Source organism: Salminus brasiliensis, chromosome 14 (assembly GCF_030463535.1).
Source record: "Salminus brasiliensis chromosome 14, fSalBra1.hap2, whole genome shotgun sequence".
NCBI lineage: Eukaryota > Metazoa > Chordata > Actinopteri > Characiformes > Bryconidae > Salminus > Salminus brasiliensis.
The window spans coordinates 11,274,886-11,294,920 of record NC_132891.1 but is presented as its reverse complement, the minus strand read 5'-3'; the positions used below and the strand labels follow the sequence as shown (position 1 = coordinate 11,294,920).

At 43.6% G+C, this 20,035-nt stretch overlaps 2 protein-coding genes across 4 annotated transcripts in view; both read left to right on the top strand.

Annotated features, from left to right (window-relative positions):
* Positions 1-20,035, top strand: part of eno1a (enolase 1a, (alpha)) — a 331,916-nt gene that overhangs the window by 142,608 nt on the left and 169,273 nt on the right. The window lies entirely within an intron of this gene.
* The window catches only part of rerea (arginine-glutamic acid dipeptide (RE) repeats a), a 182,612-nt gene that overhangs the window by 124,019 nt on the left and 38,558 nt on the right, over positions 1-20,035 (top strand). For all 3 annotated transcript variants that reach the window (XM_072696159.1, XM_072696160.1, XM_072696158.1), the window contains exons 4-6: positions 14,980-15,085; positions 16,846-16,942; positions 17,991-18,095. In XM_072696159.1, coding sequence (XP_072552260.1) covers positions 14,980-15,085; positions 16,846-16,942; positions 17,991-18,095 — 308 coding nt within the window. The remainder of the gene's footprint in view (positions 1-14,979; positions 15,086-16,845; positions 16,943-17,990; positions 18,096-20,035) is intronic.

Genomic DNA, 20,035 nt, shown 5'->3' with positions numbered 1-20,035 from the left:
TCTGCACTTCTCTCTCTCTCACTTCACTCGTTGTTTTGGTTTTTTTGAGTGCTGCAGCTTCATAAATATTCCCATCAGCTGTACTTCCAGGAGAGTAAGCTGAAGAGACAGCAGGACCACCAGAGGTTTGTTTTAATACAGAGTCAGGACATGGTCATACGTAGGCCTGTACATGTGTTCTTTAAAAACAAACATGAAGCTTTTCTTATAAAGACAAGACCTTGTAGGTTCTGCAGCGTCAGGTCATGATCGCCCTGACAGTGTATTTAGAAATGCGCTCACACACATCTGCACACACTTTAGATAAAACCCTGAGTGCTGGTTCTCCATTACCTCCCTCTCTGAGCCTGCTGTGAACTGGCCACACACTCAGCAATGTACTCCTTCACACCCTCACTCTCACACTTGCTCACTGCTTCCCTTTCACATGTTCATTCTTTCTTTTGCTCCCTCACACCCGCACCCTCACCCCCCTAGTGAAAGGTGAGTGCTGTAATCAGCCCAATCAAATAACCATGATGCGAGTGAGTCACCACAGCAATTAGAGCCTGAGCAGGAAAAAGCAGCAACAACAAAGCCCATTGTCCCGGGTCTGCCTCCCACCCTAGCATGGCAGGGAGTAGGGGAGGGCTTCTGGAGGGAGGTGCAGCTAGGGTGAGTCAGGGGTGGGGGATTGTTTTGGCAGCAGTAGCTGATACCTCCAAGCTGTTTTCATGCAACAGCTTAGCTCACACTTGACCGAATCCACTGATCGATTAGCTAAGGCTTAACCAGGACTTCTGATTTCCTGTCTTCCCTTACCACAGCCACCATGCCAGTGCAACCAAACCGTTATGTGTCTGACCACTAAGTCTAGACTCTTATTTATACCTCTTTTATACTTTTCTCCCCAGTTCATCCATATAAACTGGATGGAGCACCATCATTCCAGAGAACACACTTCCACTGCTCAACAGTTCAATGCTGTGGAGCTTTATACCTCATCTGGTTCCTTGTGTGATGCCATAGAAGAGCCACTTTTGGCGTTATAAAGAACCTTTACATCAAGTTAAGGCTCTTTTAGATGATTGAAAGGTTGTAAGCATCTTTATGGATCCAAAAGTGGTTCTTCTATGGCTTCCCTTAAAGAATCATTTGAAGCACTTTTGTTTTTTAAGAGTGTAGATGCATTGGAGGTCTGCTACCCAACCCAAGCTTGATCTTTTTCTGCGTTTTTACACAACTGTGTTTTTCCTTTGCAGTTGTTAGTATGACTGCTTTTTCTTCCTTCCTGTTCCCTGAGCTTAGCTGACTCATAAGGCAGCAGCACTGACTCCCTTTGCTCCAATCCAGGAAGTAGTGAGAAACAAGCTGGGACTCGGAGCATGTCGGAGACGTATCATGACCACTCACTGAGCCCCCACAAGTGATCCGGCTGGACTGCTTTGCCTGTGTTTTCAGTTGTTTCACATTTCTGCTTATCCATCCAGCAAGCCACATGTGTGTAGTCCCCCCCCCAATCGTCTGGCTGTGTGAGGGGGCTTTGGGTTATGGAGTAACTGAACACCGTAGAGGTGACCCCCAGGGTCAGAAACATGGGACTGGTCCTTAAAAACGCCCCGCTCGAGCTGCACTAAAGCCCAGAGCTCCAGTACAGAAACGTATGCAGCAGCTGTGAAGGGACTGAAAGAGAAACACTTTGGGGGAAGGAAATATGAATTAGACGAATGAGGCACAGCTTTGACCTTTCCATGCTCTGCACACACATGGGTCTTTTTTTCTTAGGAACGGTCTTAAACTACATATTGTATGTAGTGCACGACATGCCTACATTTAACAGTACATTATTAATTATACATATAAAATGAGCTGACTTACTAACAATAAACAGTAAAACACTACGTAATGAATTATCTGATTATTTGATACTGACGAGAACAGTCCTGCATACCTAGTAAACAAAAAAGTGCAAACAAGTGTAAATCTGCCATGTCCGTGTAAAGCTAAGCTTAACTTGGTTCACCCATAATACACAACAGTGAACATAATTATGCCATGTGTTTTTATATTCACCACAGTACAGTACCCTAGTTAAAGTTACACATTACATTTACTAGCTAGCCAACTGTTATCACTAACAATAAAATACAAAAGCATATGCAAACGAGCACAATTATGCCAGATAATGACATGCTCACTATATAGTACATTTTCTTTAGTGTAAAACTGTGGATAGCTGTTGTGGTCGAGGCAGTGGGTGGTGCGTGCTAGCTCCTCCTAGCTAAGGTAACATAGTGACTAGCATGCGGGTTGACTCTCCTACAAACAACAAGTAAAATCACATAGATGAGAACACTGACTCCTAACAGACTTGGGTTTGCTAACATTAGCATTTCCTCTGTTTTGAGTAATTAGAGCTGAGCCACCCCTTCAGAGGTCAGCAGAAGGAGAGCAGGCATGCTAATTGCTGAGGACTAGAATTTACGTGTCAAACCACCAAAGTTCTACTTGATCTTTTTAGGCCTTGCTTGAACGGTAGCACATAGCTCAGTTTTTGACATGTTGGGTGGGATTGCAGTGGGATAATGGTGTTTTTTGTTTTGTTTTTTTTCCCCATGAAAACCTTGTCTCCTAAAAGGCAGCTTTACAGGAGAAGAAAAAATAGGTCTTAACCTGGAATTGAATATTTTTACACTTACCATTACAAGTTATTTTATAGCATTTCTATTGGTCCATTCATCAAGAAATTCTTATTCATGTTATGTTAAAAAGTGAACATTGGCAAAAATGGAGATCCAAGATTTTTGCGTGACAGTGCAAATTTGCAGTTTCTTAGAACTGTGGCAGTTGGTGTTGCAGCAGCCATGATGGGATATAATTGAATTAGCATGCTGAACACTTGCTTACTGTTCTCTGTTCAACTGTGTGTGTGTGTCTGTGTGTGTGTACGTTTTAGTAAGTAGAGGATGTGGATCCCCTGCAGTGTGAGCCCCTCTGATGTCTGTGCTGTTGATGGTCTCATTGAGAAACAGATCTATTCCTGCTCCTCTCTGAGTTACTCAACAGCAGAGGAAGTGCACACTACCTCTGCCGCGAAAGGAGCGAAAGAGAAATGCTGGCGGAGAGTGATAAGCAGTCCATTTTTAGCCTTCCCTGGAAACAATGTGGATATCTCCTTATCAGCCTGTCCACCTTTTATCTCCGCTTTAGCTCCTACTTGTATATTTTCACAGGCCTGACATAATGACTTCTCTTTTAGGTCCCGTCGAAATAATATTTACCCATGATTATTGTTTGACTTATCAAATATCTGTGGCGCAGACTCACACAATAGCACTGTAGCTTAGCATCAGTGTCATTGTTAGGGAAAACATTGTTGCCTCTGCATTGCAACACAATAACAAGCCCCTTTAAATATTAACATTGTCCCTCATCACGTCGTTGCCTGGAGACTTCTGTCAATCATTTCTCTGCCAGCACCCCCCCGCCACCACCTCCCTTTCATTTCCAGCCCTCAGCGTTTCAGTCATTAGCTGTTAAGTGTTTGAACGCTCGGCAGGGGGCTGCCTGAAAAGACGAAGGAGGAGGAGGAGACAGCGAGATGTGATGGAAAAGAGAGATGGGGAAGAGGAAGAGTAGGTGAAAGGAAGGCGGCATGCAGGAGCCCCCTCACACCTGCTGTTTGGAGCAACCAAACACACCGCAGCGCGCATCAGAGCGCAGGCTCCCCGTCTCCAGCATCACCCTGGCAGTCCCTCTGGAGGAACCAGGCAGAGAGAGCGTGATTATGTGAGGAGTACCAGCTCTTAAACGTTTGAAGTGTTGCTGTGGCGTTGCACCCGATTAGAGCAGCGGGGCTAATGGCCGCAGCCGTAGAAGGCACGTCTTAATTAGCATTATTTTCACGCACGAGGTGCTGTATGACTCACCCTCCTCCATCCCCCCACATCCAGAAGGACAAGAGCATACGGCAGCACCTAAGGCTGCGACTAACAATTGGCCCTATTATTGAATCATCTATTGACCAGTATTCGGTTGATTGACTAATCTAACCATCAGGGCTTTTCTCTGTCCTCTGCAAACGTCATCATTCAACATTATACTTCGAGTAGCAATTTCTTCTTTATGGTAGAGTGAGACAGTAGAATCCATACCGCCCCCTATGTGTTCTTTAGTGAACTTAAAGGAGAAATAACCTAAAACACCAACCTGGGGAGCACATCCAGCCTCTAAAACATTAGAGGCAGTAATTTCATGCTACATGTAATACAGACATTTAAAATGGAACCCGAAAAGGCTGTTATCCTAGTATTTCATTCTTGTATTTGAATTAACTTTGTCCACTTGTGACTTGTGTAGTTACCAGTAGTTATTTTTTTCTATACATCCCTTAAAATAAAATGACAGCCCTAAACCATTTAAAACCATGCAACTAGCTAAAGTGTATGCAGTGTATCTGTGAATAAAAAAAAGATACAAACACACGCTGTATGTCCACATGTTTGTCGACACGTCTTCTAATGCATGCATTCAGCTATTTTAGGTGACGGCAAATGCACTCACACAGCTTGTCTACGTCTTGTAGAGCAATACGATCCTCACGGCAATGCTCCAGAATCTAATAGAAAGCCGTCCCGGGACAGTAGAGACTGTTAATTCCTACAAAAGCATGATTTAACTTTTTTTTGTTTGTATTCTTGATTTCATAAGAGACAATGAATTGACAGGTGTCCCAATACTTTTTTCCCCATATAGTCTAGCTTGTCATTGCTACTCTATATCATTAATGTTCTTGACTGTACTACTTATTGCAGCCCTAACATCAAATCTGCATTTCTCTCACACACATGCACAAATTCACAAGTGTGCGAAGGTGCCATGAGACCCAGTTTAGAGTGTGCGTGTGTGTGTGCGTGTGTGTGCGTGTGTGTGCGTGTGTGTGCGTGTGTGTGCGCGTGCGTGTGTGTGTGTGTATTGTATCCTTGTTTTGTTACACTGCAAATCTCTCACTTTGAACCGCCTAATGCTCATCAAATCCAATATAGAGTGGAGCTGACAGATGGGCAGACTGTGTTCAAAGTGAGTGGAGATTTAATATCCAAATAGTACAGGCGCAGAGAGAGAGAGGCGCCCTGTGTTGAGCAGCATAAAGGTCCTGACTGTGCCGCCATCACAGCTGTGACTCCCCCCCCCTCCTCCTCCTCCTCTCTCTCTCGCTCTCTCTCTCGCTCTCTCCTCCCCTCCTCCCTCCATTTGTTCTTGTTGACGGGCGGAGGAGGAGTAATCTGTACACAGGCTCTTGCAGAGAGGAAACATGTCATCAACACTTGTTTACCATTATTAGTTTGAGCCTGTGAGAGGTAGGGCAGTGCGATTGCTCTCCTGCACGGAGCAGCCCGAGCAAAGAGCGGACAGAAAGAAGCACTCTAATAATTAGGGGCCGTAAACCAGGAAAGACTTTCAGGTCTGAGGCCAAAATTCAGCTGGATTGTTTCAGTATTGTATGTAATAAATGATTTGACTATTTATTTCAAATCAAAAGATGCAATGTAACGTTGTGCAGAACAGTGACCTTACGAAGCAGTCCGGTCGAGCTCTAAACAGAACTGCGCTTAAATGTCAGTCTTACAATTCCAAAATATTTCTACATTGAGCTGCACTAAACGAGGTTTTTCTAAGACAAGGTTTGTGTCCTAAATCCATAAGCGGGCACTCATGAATATCAAGCATCACCAAAAGTGTAGTGTTGCACACCAGCTGTTCTCAGCCTGGAGATGTGAGCTGGTTGTCTAATAAGGTGCACAGGCCTATTCTTCATATACCTTTTTTTTTTTTCTTTTTTTTATTAAATTACTATTCCATAAACCGCTCCCCCGGCCAGGCCAGTGGCGAGACGAGGGATTTCATGAACGAAACCACATGAGCACACTTAGTGTTGGCTTCAGTTTGATGCTTCATTCTTGACAGATTTTTTACACAATTTGTCTTAGCTGGCAAATATTCAACATTGGACCAAAATAGAAGCACCAGGAATGAGGACTGGGCTTTGTAGTGTGACATAGACAAAGAGCAGTCTTGTGGCATGCCCCACCAATCCCAGACGAAAAGTCTAGAATGTCACGATTTTTGGGGTCTTCTTTCCATGTTTGACAACTCCTATGACACATTTTTCTTGATATAGACCAATAGGATGATCGAGTGCTGGGGCATGTATGTAAACATGAAGAGAAAGAGAGAGTAGGCACAGTAGGCAAGGTGTTCTTTGAAGCCTGCATTTCCAAGACGGGTCAATAAATGTTACCACATGATTGCCTTATCTGACAAAAGTCCTGCAAAACTGGGCTAGAGTGATGGAGCTCCAACCAGTACCTCTGGGAAAAGTTCAAGTGGCATTTTTTGATCTAAAACTGATCATCCATTAAGTACCGAATGGCATCAAATCCTCACAGCACTGTTTCAAAATTTAGTGGAAGGCCTTTATAGAAAAGTAGAGGCTGTTACTGCAGTAAAGGGAAAACACCCTCTATTATTACCCTTGATTTCAAAAGCAGCTCTGTAGGAGCAGGTGTCTACAAACTTTTGGACATTTGGCTGAAGCACTTAAATGCATATTTTCTGCTTTCACATTTTTCCATTATACTCAGTCAATATTGGAAATCCAGGGACAGTCCTACTTCCTTCTAATGATTTTAGACCTATTGGGTCAGTGTGCTTCACAGTCCACTTAATAAAGCTCTAAAACAGTGCATGGCCCTCCAACAAAAAAGAGAGCCTGTAAATGAATATGATGTTTGGATGCTCAAGTATTAGAGACTCTTGCACATGGCGCTGTTTCACACCCTCTTATTTCATGCTGTTGGTGTTGCTACACAGCGGGTGTTTACTTCAGACTGTCCCGGCACGCTTGGTAGTAAATGTACGCGGGTATGAGCGTGCATGCACCTTTCTTCGCCCTGCTCTTTTGCTGAACAGAGCTGTTAGAAGACTGTGTGGGAATGTTCTTCCTTGCTCACACGCACACCCACACTTGCATTCACACATACACACAGCTGGGTGATGCATTGTGCACTAGGGCACACATGGAAGAGCTTTATTCTGTGTGAGTGTGAGCAAAAGAGAATGAGTGTGTGTGTTGCACAGTGTCTGGTGTGTATCCGTGAGTCTGTTGGGCGGAAGCAGAGTCTGAGCCACATGCATCATGTGTAAGAGTCTTCCTGCCTGCTTGCTCCTCACTAATCATATCATGTTCAGAGAGCAGATTCGCTCATAGATTTGTCCTCATGATGCCACCAGTACAATGTGTTCTGTTCAGAGGCTGTTGCGGCCGCACGCACACGTACGTTTAGTGTTTAGTGATGTATTGTCATAAATACAGGGTGTTCGCTGGATATGTTGCAGCTCGGGGTGTAACAGTGCACTGAAGAACTGTGGTGATGCACCGTGGCGAATTGCACCGCTAACATGCTTAAACTCCAGCTATGTTTTTGCTATATCCTACATTTCTAGATGAATCTGGCTACTGTTCTTTATGTAGTGTCATGATCAATGGGCCAGTACCCCAAAATTGACTTGGAATAAACTCCAAACTTCATTCAGATTTTTGTTACAAATATTGTGAGAATATCAAATTGTGAGCCTAGTCGAATCATCTGCTGAGTGTGGGGTCAACCCTTACTTTTTCTATTCATTATGATATGAACCTAGTCTTGTTTATCCAAACAAATTGTGGGCTAAGTGCATCATTACACCCCTAGTAACTTAAGTAAGCATTATTCCCCTAACAGTGTAGGGGGTAGCACACTAATACACTACAGTAATGTAATTAGTTCTAGTCTTCTTGCCAAAGTAGCACAAGCTTATATTCTTGCTGACTTATATTCTTCTCTCTCTCTCTCTCTCCCTCTCCCTCTCCCTCCAAGAGATCAATATTACTTACATTTAAAACCTACACTCTTTAAAAAATGAAGGTGCTTCCAATGGTTCTTTAAGTGATTCCATAGAACTGCTAACTTTATTCTTATTAACCAAAATGAATTGTAGCTTTTGTGAAAAGCACATCAGCACTGACTTGTTTAACCTGTCAGTCAACCTGGAACTTGTTTAACTCCGTTTACATCTGGTCACTTCATGTGCCTCGAGTTATTATATCTGGATAAGGCCAAGCCTTAAAAAAGCCTCATAAAAATGCAAGTGTAAACACACCCAAGGCTCATTAAAAGCAGACACAAATCTGGTCACTCAAACCTGGAGACCAGGAGGTGGTCTGAGAGACATTTCAGCCGCATGTAATAGCAGTATAAACACATGCAAGAGGCATTCGGCAACCAAAACCCCTCCCAGTACAACAGAAACACCTGTAGTAATTGCTATGCAGTGAGCAAATTTGCATATTCCTGTCTCTGTTTGACTACCCATAGACCCATTTGACTACCAAGTGTACATGCATGTGCGTAAAATCTTATCATGATACAATCCAGATACTAGTTACATGATGTGACCAGATGTAAACAGGCTCTTTGTAGGTTACCCCTGTTCTTCTGAGGTTCTCCTGTGAATTACTAGATAAATGCTAATATTATGTACGCCACCTATAGGTGAATTAAACAACCTGTCCTGTGCTATTTTTCTTCTGCTCAGATAAGCAAAGAAGTGCTTACTAGCCTTTAAAAAATTATTTATTAGCCATGCCTTTTCAAACCCAGTGTGATAAATGGTGGCCTTTACTGTATATCCTTGCCTCACTGTAAACCTTCCCCTCAGAGCCTCTTCAACGAGGCCATGTTTAAATGATTTAGTTGCTTATTTGATTTATTATTTAAAGAGGTTTGTATTGATGAGAGACTGAATTAGTAAGCCAGATTTAAATCAGGCTGTGATTTTAGGCCGTTCACATAAGCGTTCCTGCTTTTTTGTTTTTGTCGTAGTATCTCCGCAAGATACTGCAATTAATTTCAGCATCAAAGTCAGACTTCTGGTATCGTGACCCACTTTACTCTCCGTCCAGAACAAGCCGCATTGTCTCCTCAGGTTCTGCTCACAGTGCCCGTGACCCTGTGTTTCAGCCGTTCTGAGATTCCTCGCATGCTTTCACCGCAACACGATGAGGGCTGAGTGTGTGAGTGTGTTCTTCCTCTGCTCCACTGCTGGCCTTCACAAGCCTCTCCAGTGCTTGCCCAGCCACCACCACCTTCAGGAAGCGCGAGATCCAGGATTGTTCCGGCGGCCTCGGAGAGCGCTGTGTGTTTGAGTTTGAATCCAGGCTGCGAAAGAGAACCAGAAATGTAAACGCTCTTGAAAATAAACCCCCATTTCCTGTTAATGCTCGCTGGCAGGGTCTGGTTTTGCTTAGCCGAGGGGGCTGACAGTGTGTATATATGGTGAGTGGAGGGAGAGAGGGGCCCTCCTGTTAATGTGGGAGTCATGTGACCATGCCGCGTGGTCTCTCGCTAACAGATGAGACCTGCCAGAGGAGCTGGAGCTGCTGCTGTGGTGGCGGCCATGTTTAACGATTACACTAAACAGACAGCAGCACTAGCTGTGTGAAATGTCAGCCAGCACTCAGGCAGCGGCCAGGCAGGGTCAGTGCCGGTCAAAGCCAGGGCAGGATCATGCTTTTAAAAGAATGAATGGTGCATAGCCCACGTGTTCCTTTTTGGATTTTTGGCCTTGTTGTTGCTGTGGAGTAAGAGGCCGGAGCAATGTAATCGGATATTGATGATTGACAAGTAACAAGACGATGGTGGTGATCATGTTGAAGAAGGACTAATTTAAATGGATAAATATTTAAAATATGCATATACCTTGTATCTGCAGTTTTGCAGTTTTTTACTTTTTGACATAATGGGAATCTGGCAGTTCTTTATATTGTCAGAATTTCCTGATAAATGGACCAAGGGAAATGCTCCTAAATATAATAGCACCCACTTGAATCTATACTTAATGGGCACCCGTTCGAATCTATAGCTGAATTTCACAGCCTTTCCTTTTTTTAAACAAGAAGAAATTGCGCTAATTATCAGTATATATCTCCAGGCCTACTGTGTACAAAATTTCCTCAGCTTTGTTCTCATTACCTTACCTACAGCCAATTTCCCCTCTCATTACAACCACTCCTCCGCGTTCTGCTGTCTATTCTTGCCAGTCTTTGCGCGAACAAGCCGTTACTCAGCAGCTCATTCGAATGTGATTCCCTTTAATTCACACATCACCAATTAATTGCCCTCACACCTCTTTGCTCAAGAATGCGGTGTGTGCCACAGTTGTGGTTGTTGTTATTATTAGAGCGCGAGCTCCCTGGTGGAGCTCCAGCTGCTGGCGTATTGTTTCACTAGCTAGGGGGCTGCTGCAGGCTGTGCTCTGCACTACATGTCCTGGAAACCCTTTTACTTACTTACTCACGGCATTCACATGATTACTACGACGTATTTTAGATGTTATTGTCTGGGTGGGCCTCGGTGGGGCCTGCATTAGAGTTGAGTTTTGACTATTGGGGAAGGCCTAGTAGTTAAATTAGTGGACTCGTTCAGTTGCCAGGTTAATCATTTAGCTCTGCACTGTACAGTACGTTTTTCTCTCGCGCTCATGCTTTTTGTTTAATGGGTTGAGGGCAAATGGGTGTCATTGTGTGCAAGCAGCCCTGCTTTGCTAACCGCCCTGTAAAAGAACCCCCTGCTCCGCTGGCCCTGCAGCCTGGCATTCCCGCATTCCCAGCCCGGCCTGTAAAAGCCCAGCTCTGCAGCTGAGCCTGGCTCGGCCTCTAGAGAGCACTAACCTCTCCTGCTCTCTCGCTGGACTTAGCATGGCCACTCTGTAATTACTGCTCACTCTGCTTGTCCTGCTCTCTCTCTTTCTGTCTCTCTCCCTCCCCCATGTGCTCATACTGTCCTCCTCTTCGCCCTCTTCATTGCTCTACTGCGTTTTCTCCCTCTCTACCATTAGGCTGGGCTCCTGTCCTCTGGGTGTTGTGTGAAGAGTGGGCGATATAACAGGAGTGTGAATAACAGGAGGCTGTGCTTTCCGAGTGCATTCCCAGCATTGTCAGTATCTCAAACACGGACTGGTTGAAAGATTCATCAAAATACTAGAGGTTTAGACCTAACTTGTCTGGTCAGGAATTTCAGACTTTTCAGTTTGGTCTGACCAGAAGAGCCGATTTCAGTCTGGATCAAAATGGTTGGTTCGAATGGTTTGGTTTGTTTACAGTGTGAAAACATTGGATAGTTCCGACTTTTGGAACAGGAAGTTGAGTTAGGCCTGGACTAGACAAGCTGTGTGTGCGTGTGTGTGTGTGTGCATTTGCACACCTATGTCAGCAATGGCTGCAGCTTAAAATGGCTGAATACATTCATTAAAAGGGGTGTCCATAAACACTAATATATTTATAAGTATATCATGCAAAGTTTCCTAAAGCGCTCACATGCAAGGAACAGTGTAAGGCAGACGAAACAAGTGTGTGAGATTGGGTCGAGGGTGGGATAATTCCACTCTGGCACCCCTGTGTGCGGCTCCCTGGTTTGGAGCTCAACGCTCAGACAAAGGGGGCAGCACGGTCGTTAGAGACTGAAGCTGTGTGTGTGTGTGCAGGCGGGTTGGAGGGGGCACAGCCTGTGTCTCGCTGCCCAAAACCCCTTCAACTCCTCTCAGGAATGCCTCCACTCAAAACACACCCCCAATACCCCCACCCGCCAGGCACCATCAGGGCTGAAACGCCTGCCATTGTGCCCTTGGTGAAAGTATGAAGTTCAGCTTTATTTCCAGCAGTGAATTGAGGCTACTGAGGCAGACTGGGTGCAGACTGGCCTGGCTGGATCCAGTAAAAGCAGGGGGAAAAGAAAGGGCTCCCTTTTACCAGAGACTGACTGAACAGTGTGGTTTTAAAGGGAGCTTTAAATCAGACGTGCATGCTCTGCCCAAAAAAAAAAAGAAAGTGTTGACGAGGGTGCGGGGAGCCTACAGCGCCGGGAGAAAGAGCCGCAGCAGCGCGTGCAGTTTGGAATGTCACTAATCAATTCAGCTTTGTAATTGTAATGGGCTGCTCGCTGCTGCTTCCATTCTCCTTCCTGTCTGGCTGAGAGTGCTTATCTTGATAATTTGATTCTGCGCGGTGATCTGCTCTGTGTGCAACATGAAAGCATACTTAGGGTTTAATAATGAAACAGTCATTTCCAGTGGAATACGGGCTAAAAGAAAGGTCACAGGTTTCAGCTTCGTTTAGTTTCATGGGGTGTTTTCTTTCTTTTCTTTTTTTTTTCTTTCTTTTTTTAATCATTTTCTCAAGGTTACCTATAGAGCTATGTATGTGCATATCATGGGTGCATCTCAAATGTATAAATGTAGTTCTGTTTGTTTGTTTATTTATTTCTTTTTAATCCACCTGCTCTTGACTCTTTGAGTACATTCATGTCTGTAGACCAGAAGTGCTTGAGCTGCTCATTATATTACCGTTAGGGCTGAAAAGATGTAGGGGTGTGATGGTGAATGGTGCATCAATACGATGCATTTTTCAGTACAGCAAATATTAGCTGTGTTGATTAGTTGGAGTATGTTTTGTGTTTGTCATGTTTAGTTTTTGACCATTTGAATTGAACAGTTGCTCTTGATATTGTATGACATTGTACAATGTCATGAGGAATGGACCAATAGAAATGCTCTGAAATTATGAATTTGAGAATGTTTTGCTATTTTAAAGTTGCCATTTTGGAGATGCAAGGTTTTTGGGGGCAGTGAATATTAGGTCAAAATTCAGTTAATTTTTTTTTTTTTTTGGTATTTTTTGGGCTGTTGATGTTAAAAAGAGCTTCTAAAAGGCTCTAATTATATACATGTGCCACCCTCTAAACCCTCTAACCCCTAAAAATGACCCCTAGAATTTCTAATTGATTTCTTGAAAGCTTAGTCGTTTGAGGGTGGGTGCAAGCTCCATAAGCCCCTGATTCTGCCTGCCGATCTAACTCTGTTGGGAATCACCCAGATGCCTTGTTAACTGTGGTTTTACTAAAAGATATGTAAGGACACTGTAAGGCAATTCAGATTTTGATACAAATTCACATTTGAAATGTTTTTTTTTGTTGTTTTTTTGTAAAGGCATTAAAATGTATGATGTGTAAAGGCCAAGTTATAATGTGTCACTATTCATGTTGTTATTAGTAGTAATTCAGCACAGTCTGCCAAAAATATCCAGCTGTCAGTGGTCCTGTGGTCAGAAAGATTCCTGGTGAATGCCTCAAGGATCTGGAAATGCTCACCCTAAAAGTCAAACACTCTTCCCAAATCCCTTCCAAGGACTGTGCTATCTTAGCAAACTGAGTAACCAAGAGACTTTAGCTAGACAACAGGTCTGTCAGTGGAGGGTTATTATTCATGGCTTTTCTTACCTGTATCCGTCTCTAGAAGCTGGGTTTAGTTTCTCAGCCTGCCCTGACACTCTGCTGGTAACTAAAGGAGGAAGAGTCTGCCCTCGCTATAAATCTGGGTTTTATCAGCGCTGAGATATCTCTGAGCTGGCCTAGACTGCTTCTCGGGAAAGCTCTACCCTAACTTACTGTGAGTCCTCTGGGGGAAGCACCAGTTGTCTCTGTATCTGCAGTGTAACAAGCCTTGACAGTGCCTTTGATGACACAAAGAAGTGGCCCAGTTAGAGTCTAGACTAATAGAGAGCAGGCTTTAATCTCATCTGAATAGGCTACGTTTCGCCCTCATAGAGGAGAATTAAAGAGAAGGCAGTGTGGCTCTTTCCTGACTCCACTTCTTTTGAACAGGTGCTTTTTCCCCTTTTTGCTTATTACTTTTATTTCAGTAGTGTGAAAGGACTGCTTTAGCGTCCACTGTAGAATGGACTAGCCATCTCTGTTGTATCGACATGTGTGTATAAAAGGTCATTTGGGCTGAATACTGTTGTTGTACAGCTTCTTTCTCTGTTCAGCACAGGGCCCAGGTGGTGGAAATATACGGTTACACACATGGCAGTTCAGCGCTCATTCCACTGAACCCCATGAAAGGTAGCAGAGGCCTTAGAATTTCTCAACAATGAGCTCACTCTGCTCTCTGCTGCGGCTGCAGCGGACGTAAACCCGGCCTGTGCTGAGTGAGGCGGCCTGGTAGAAAAGTGGAGAGAGGGAAAGAAGGGAGGGGGGGGGAAAACGGGCCTTTGGCTCTCTGATCTACCCAGGATGTTTTTTTCCAGCGGGCTGGCGCGATGGCACGCTCAGCTCTTTGTGGGCAATGTGGTAATCTGTAGTCACGTTAAAGATGGCTGTGATTTCTGGCCGCTGCTCCAGAGGCCCCCGTCGCCCGCCTTCTGCTGAGCTGCGGCTTCTTTTAATGTTCTTTTAAACCGTTTGAACGGTCAGTTGGGTTTGTGTGAAGGGATAATAAATATTTCATGTCAGAGAATAAAAACAGTGTTTCTGCCCTTTTCTTCCCTCATCCTGGCCCTTGCTTGGAAAGCACATTTGCCTCTGGGAGGTCTCTGCTGCGACTCAGTGCTGCCACTTGCTGGCGCGTTGGGGAAACTGCAGGGGGTAACGCTCCGTGCAGTCCCTCAAACAGACAGCGGGTGGCAGAGTTCAAAGTACAGCACAGAGAGAAAAGGAAACGGCGTGTGACTGGCTTGGCCGGATAGAGCTGGATTTATTCTTTACAGATGTGTGTCTGGAGTTGCGTTTAGGAGTTAATCTGTCATACACTTGGAATGGTGACTGCATTTCAGCCCTAAAGCACCTCCCTTCTCCATGCCTGGATTTCTTTCCTTCCCATCTCCTCGTTCCAGAAACACAAATGTCTGTCTGTTTACTTTATTAAAAAAATTAAATGCTTTCAATCCCTTTTTAATTGACTTGGTTCCATTGAGGGCTTTTGGCACGGAATGAGAGAACCGTAAAGGCACATGCAGAACAGGCCTGTGTTTGCCAAGAGGCCAATTTGTGACGCTGTTAACAAACAAATGTCTGCTTATTTTATTGGATGCTTACTTTCTTCCTCCCCCTCTTTTCCTTTTTCCAGAGTAAACGGGACCATCTGTTAATGAGCGTGAAATGGTACTACCGCCAATCCGAGGTACCTGACTCTGTCTACCAGCACCTAGTACAAGACCGCAACAACGAGAACGGTATGTATGCGCGCGCGTGTGTGTATGCGCGCGTGTGTGTGTGGGTTCGTGTTTTCAACCTTTACCCTGAGCAAATAACTCATGCAAAAAATTTGAGCTAAGTGCCACAGTCTGCTCTGCCATTTTATTTAGTCATGCCTGGCGACATGCAAGATGTCCCGGTGAATGGCATCTCAAATAAAACAGGAGGCGGCTGCAGAAGCACTCCTCCGCCCTTGTTTCCCTGGTAACGCTCCTTCAAACAAGACGGCGAGACTGTGAAGTGCAAATAACTTTGAGCGTAATGCGCCTCTCCGTCTCCTGGTCACCTGGCACATCAGGCACAAAGCTGGAGCCGGTGCCTGCATCAGGCAGTAATAACAGACCCGGGGTTCTGCCCGGCTACGTGCTGGGGCTGCTTTGATTTGCAGAACACTTTAATAAATCCGCTGAGCGTTCTGCATTCCTGCCAACCTGGCACACCCCCCCTCCCTCTGCAGTCTTCAGCTTGACATGGCAGCCATTGCCACTTGAGGACATTGCGTCCTGGGCCAGGTTACCAAACATTAATCCTTCGCACAGTCACGGTGGGTCTCTCTTTAAGGAGTTGTAGCCTTTTCAGAAACAAGCCGTAACATTTCCAGGGGAGGCTCTTTGTCTGAGATGGCTGTTCCAGCCTCGAATTAGACTCCGCCATTGATCTGTGTGTTGGGATACGTCACAGTGCAGCAGCCTGTGCCAGACATGCTCCTTTTTCACTCCTTTATCCACTCTTGTTTATGGAGAACTGCAGGTGCCATTGAAGAACCCTATTTATCTCAAGTGTGCTATAATTCCTTTATGCTGAATTATGTCGGGTGTTGACTCATGAGACTTTAACACATCTTAAACACAATAGCAGTGTTTTACTGCTGCATAATCATCTTGAAATGTCAATGCATTTTTTTTAGTAAACAAGCATGGTTCTCAGACCTGTTAAGGGCCAAAATGGCATAATGGATAGCTTTCAAAGCTAATGCTCCTGCATGCCATCTTAGGATTTAACAGGTGTGTATATGTAGAATGTGAGGACATTTTTGTGCAGCTATTAATTTAAGAGCAAGTGTTTATTTGGTTTAACCATTTTTGAAGTTTCACTTAAAGGAAGTCCAGTGTTGGCAGTTACCATTTAGTGTCAAATTTATCTAATCAGTTTTATAAATCACATTATAGTCATATAATAAGTGAGCTGCTTGTGGTACTAAACAAATCCATACAGTGACTGGAGTTCAGGGAGAAGTCAGCTAACAAAACTGTTCTTCTAACTGTGTGTTTAACCTACATTCTGCTCACTGTCTACTGTACAGAGGTTTTAGGCACCTAAGCACATTATTTAAAACGTTTTATACTGTTTTTGCTTGTACTGCAGATGCAGGTAAACATAAATACAGTAAAAAGTAACAAGAATTTCTAATTTTGTAGAAAGATCTAGTTTAAATTCCAGATTCCTTCCAGCCAGTGTGTGGAAGTGTTCAATTCCATCAGCAGTGTCATTAAGCACAGTGTTCCAGATGTTGGATAATAACTAATAATAATACTGGACTGGAGCTTTGAAGATGTTTTAATGAACACAATCTTTTATTAGTTATTTGTATTTATTCTAATATCAGTGTTTTACTGTGAAAATAAATGTGTATATGTGAATGTCTGTCTCTTGTCTAACTCTCTCTCTCTCTCTCTCTCTCTCTCTCTCTCTCTCTCTCTCTCTCTCTCTCTCTCTCTCTCTCTCTCTCTGTGTGTAGACTCTGGTCGGGAGCTGGTCATTACTGACCCTGTGGTAAAAAGCAGAGAGCTCTTCATCTCAGACTATGTGGACACCTACCATACTGCGGCCCTCAGGTAACACACCTGCTGAATAATTACACTTGATGATGAGTCATGTCTGCGTTTGCCTGCTTTAGTGCACTCATGCTGTCGTGCTCAGGAAAGCCTAGAGCATTTCAATTAATGAGATTGGATTTGAGTTTTCTAGTTGTACCTTTTTCAAAATGATCACGACTGCAAGCCATAGCTTAAAGCAGTCATGCTCTTCTTATCCGTGCTGAAGCTCAAGAAAAGCAAGACGGACATTCTGCTTTTTCCGTATCAGAAACCAGATTTTCTCTCATCGTCTTTTTTATTTTTATTTTTTTCCCCTTTCTTTTTTCCCCTTTTTTCTTTTTTCCTCTTCTCCATTTGATTCGTTTTCTTCCCCCCTCTTTCTTCTCCCTCTACACTCTTCCTTTCCAGCCCCTTAACTCGAACCATCTGGAGGCAGCATAGAGAAGCGCACACAAAGCCGCAGCTCTGAACCACTGATTTCAGGGCAAATTAGCTGCAACTTCTGCTGTACAGAGGGCCCTTTGATTTGACTTATTACAGGGCTTTTGATAAACTCCACGAATTCCGGGAGCATGGTGTAATGCCTGCTCTAAGCCTTTCGCTCCTTTCATCTAGGGGGAAAGGTATTGTGACCGTGCCCAGCGCCCAAAACCACACTGATGCCTATTATTTTTGATAGACCCAGACTGGAAACGTAAAACATAGACACGGGACAGAATGTGAACCGATGTCAAGATGTGGTTTGTAACAGATGCTTGCTCTGGTTAGAGATTCAAAGCCTGCGTGTGGGGGCGGGACCTGCGTGGTATCTCTTACTACTTGTTTGACTCTCAGGATGAAAAGATGTTACATAGTGTCTATAACAATGGCCCCGAATGCAGAGCACTCAGTCACTGCAGCTCAGCCTGCCACAAACACGGGGAAGGATGTTTGTTCTGTAGTGAGTGATCGCTCAAAGCGTGCTCCGCCAGATGTGTTTGCCTTAAGCTATGCTTAATGCGTTAGCAGGATTGTGTGGACATGTTTAGGTGACTCATTTGTGTTTGCCTTGTTTTGTGTTTTACAGGGGGAAATGTAACATTGCCCACTTCTCAGACATTTTTGCTGCCAGGGAGTTCAAACCTCGAATCGACTCCTTTTTCTACATTTTGGGATACAACCCAGAGACTAGGTAAGTCAGAACGCACAGGTCATGTGTTTATAATCACTTTGCATTTAGGGAGGCTCTGTTAATACCGATATTATACTGGTATTATCATGCAGCCCTAATTGCTTTGCATTATATTGGAGTAATAATTAATCTTGAGTGATGTGATGCTCAGTCATTTAAGTGTGCTGAATTTAAGCCAGAGTCTTTTCACAGTCCACCCAGTCAGTCATGCCCAAGCTGAAATAAGCATGGCTAATTTCTCTATTTAGCTTTGCTGCTGACAGCAAATGGTTGAAATGACTTGGGTTTTACACCAATTCCCAAAGCAATTCAAAGGTTAGATGTCCAGAGCGATACACTTTTGACGTCAGTGGTGGTGAAAAAGGCCCCATCTTGTGCCTTTATTTTAATTATAATGACACACTCCACGCAGCACAGAATATAACACTCTGATATATTTCAGTTTGCGTGCTGTAATCCAGCAGGCATGGAGGGCCCATTTCGTACATTCCATTCCAACCACACAGGGTGCAATTAACGCTGCCTGTCAAACCATTAAAAGCTCCCTGTTGTCTCACTTTCCTGCTAAAGATTAAATTGGCTGTTTGCAGCTTTTTGGCCAATAAATTCCGTAACTGAAAGGGAAAAAAACATTCTCACTTTCATGAAAATGAGCACATTAAAGTCTCACATGCTTTCATTTCACTTCTGTGTGGCTGGTTACTGTTTAAATGTTAACTAATCAAGGCACAGACACTGGTTGTTAAAACTGACTGATTAGAAAGCTCTACTGGAATGATGCTTGCTGTTGTGGCTTCACATCAGATGTTTGCAACTAATAGGCATTGTGTGGAAAGCTTACCAGTTGTTGTTTTTGGTTGAAGCATATTGACTTCTTACCAAAAGCTAGCATTCTAGTAAAGCAGAGTGTTTTGGATAAAGCTCTTATCAATATGTCTTAATTCATGGGTAGTACAGACAGTGGTTGTGTTTAGCTTGGTTACGGATGGTCATTGAAAAAGCTGCTGTAATTTCAGCTTGCTATGATCACATTGTCGTTTCTAAAAATGACTGATTTACCTGCTTTGGCTAGTGACTGTTTTCTCTACGGCTCTTTTTTAATGGGTTGAACATGTCTGTTTTGTAATGATGGCTCATTTAGTAGCAGTGTAACACATGGCATTCATGTGTTTCTGTCTGATCAGTGGGAGGTTATTAGATGATAATGTAATCCTGTGATTCTAAACACATTCTGATGTTTGTGCCAAGTGTGTGTGTAGTCTTCTGAACCTTTAAAAATGCAAAATCATGACTTGTTGTGCTTGATTGTGTTAATACATTACATTGCATTACATCTGTCATGCTTTGCATTGCGTATGAGCAAGAGGCTGTGCTTGTTGAAGATAATCGTTGTATTGCGTTTTATTAGTGATAAATTTGTAAACTATTTGTTGAGTCTTGAGTGGGAGAATCTCTCGAGCTGTAAGACTGACAGACTAGGAGGTTTCTTACATTCTTTAAATATCAAATCAATATGATGGGCATCTCTCAAACAGTGGTATATTCCTTTTTGGGCTTGTGGCTTGAGCTTCTTAATGAAGACTTCTTTGAGGGGTTTTGACTTAGCATAAATGCTCAGACCCTTTAAGGGAGGTTGATATACAATTCTTAATTCTAGTTGATTGGTCAAATGACAGTAAAATGTTCTCTGATACAGTAAAAGTACATTAATACTATTTAGATACTGTGTCTGAAGTAGTAATTAGGTATTGGCTTCCCTTTGATGAGGAGCTTGAGATTTAATCAAGCTCCTGATGGTGCACTCTGCTAGCTTGCTTTATTTAGCAGAAAGCTCAGGGCCGCTGCACAGCACAGAATGTTCTGCAGTGAGAAACACTAAGCTCAGGGTTATCGTAATGATCGGCATGAACAGCGTTTGGTGAATTTATTTTAGTTGAGTG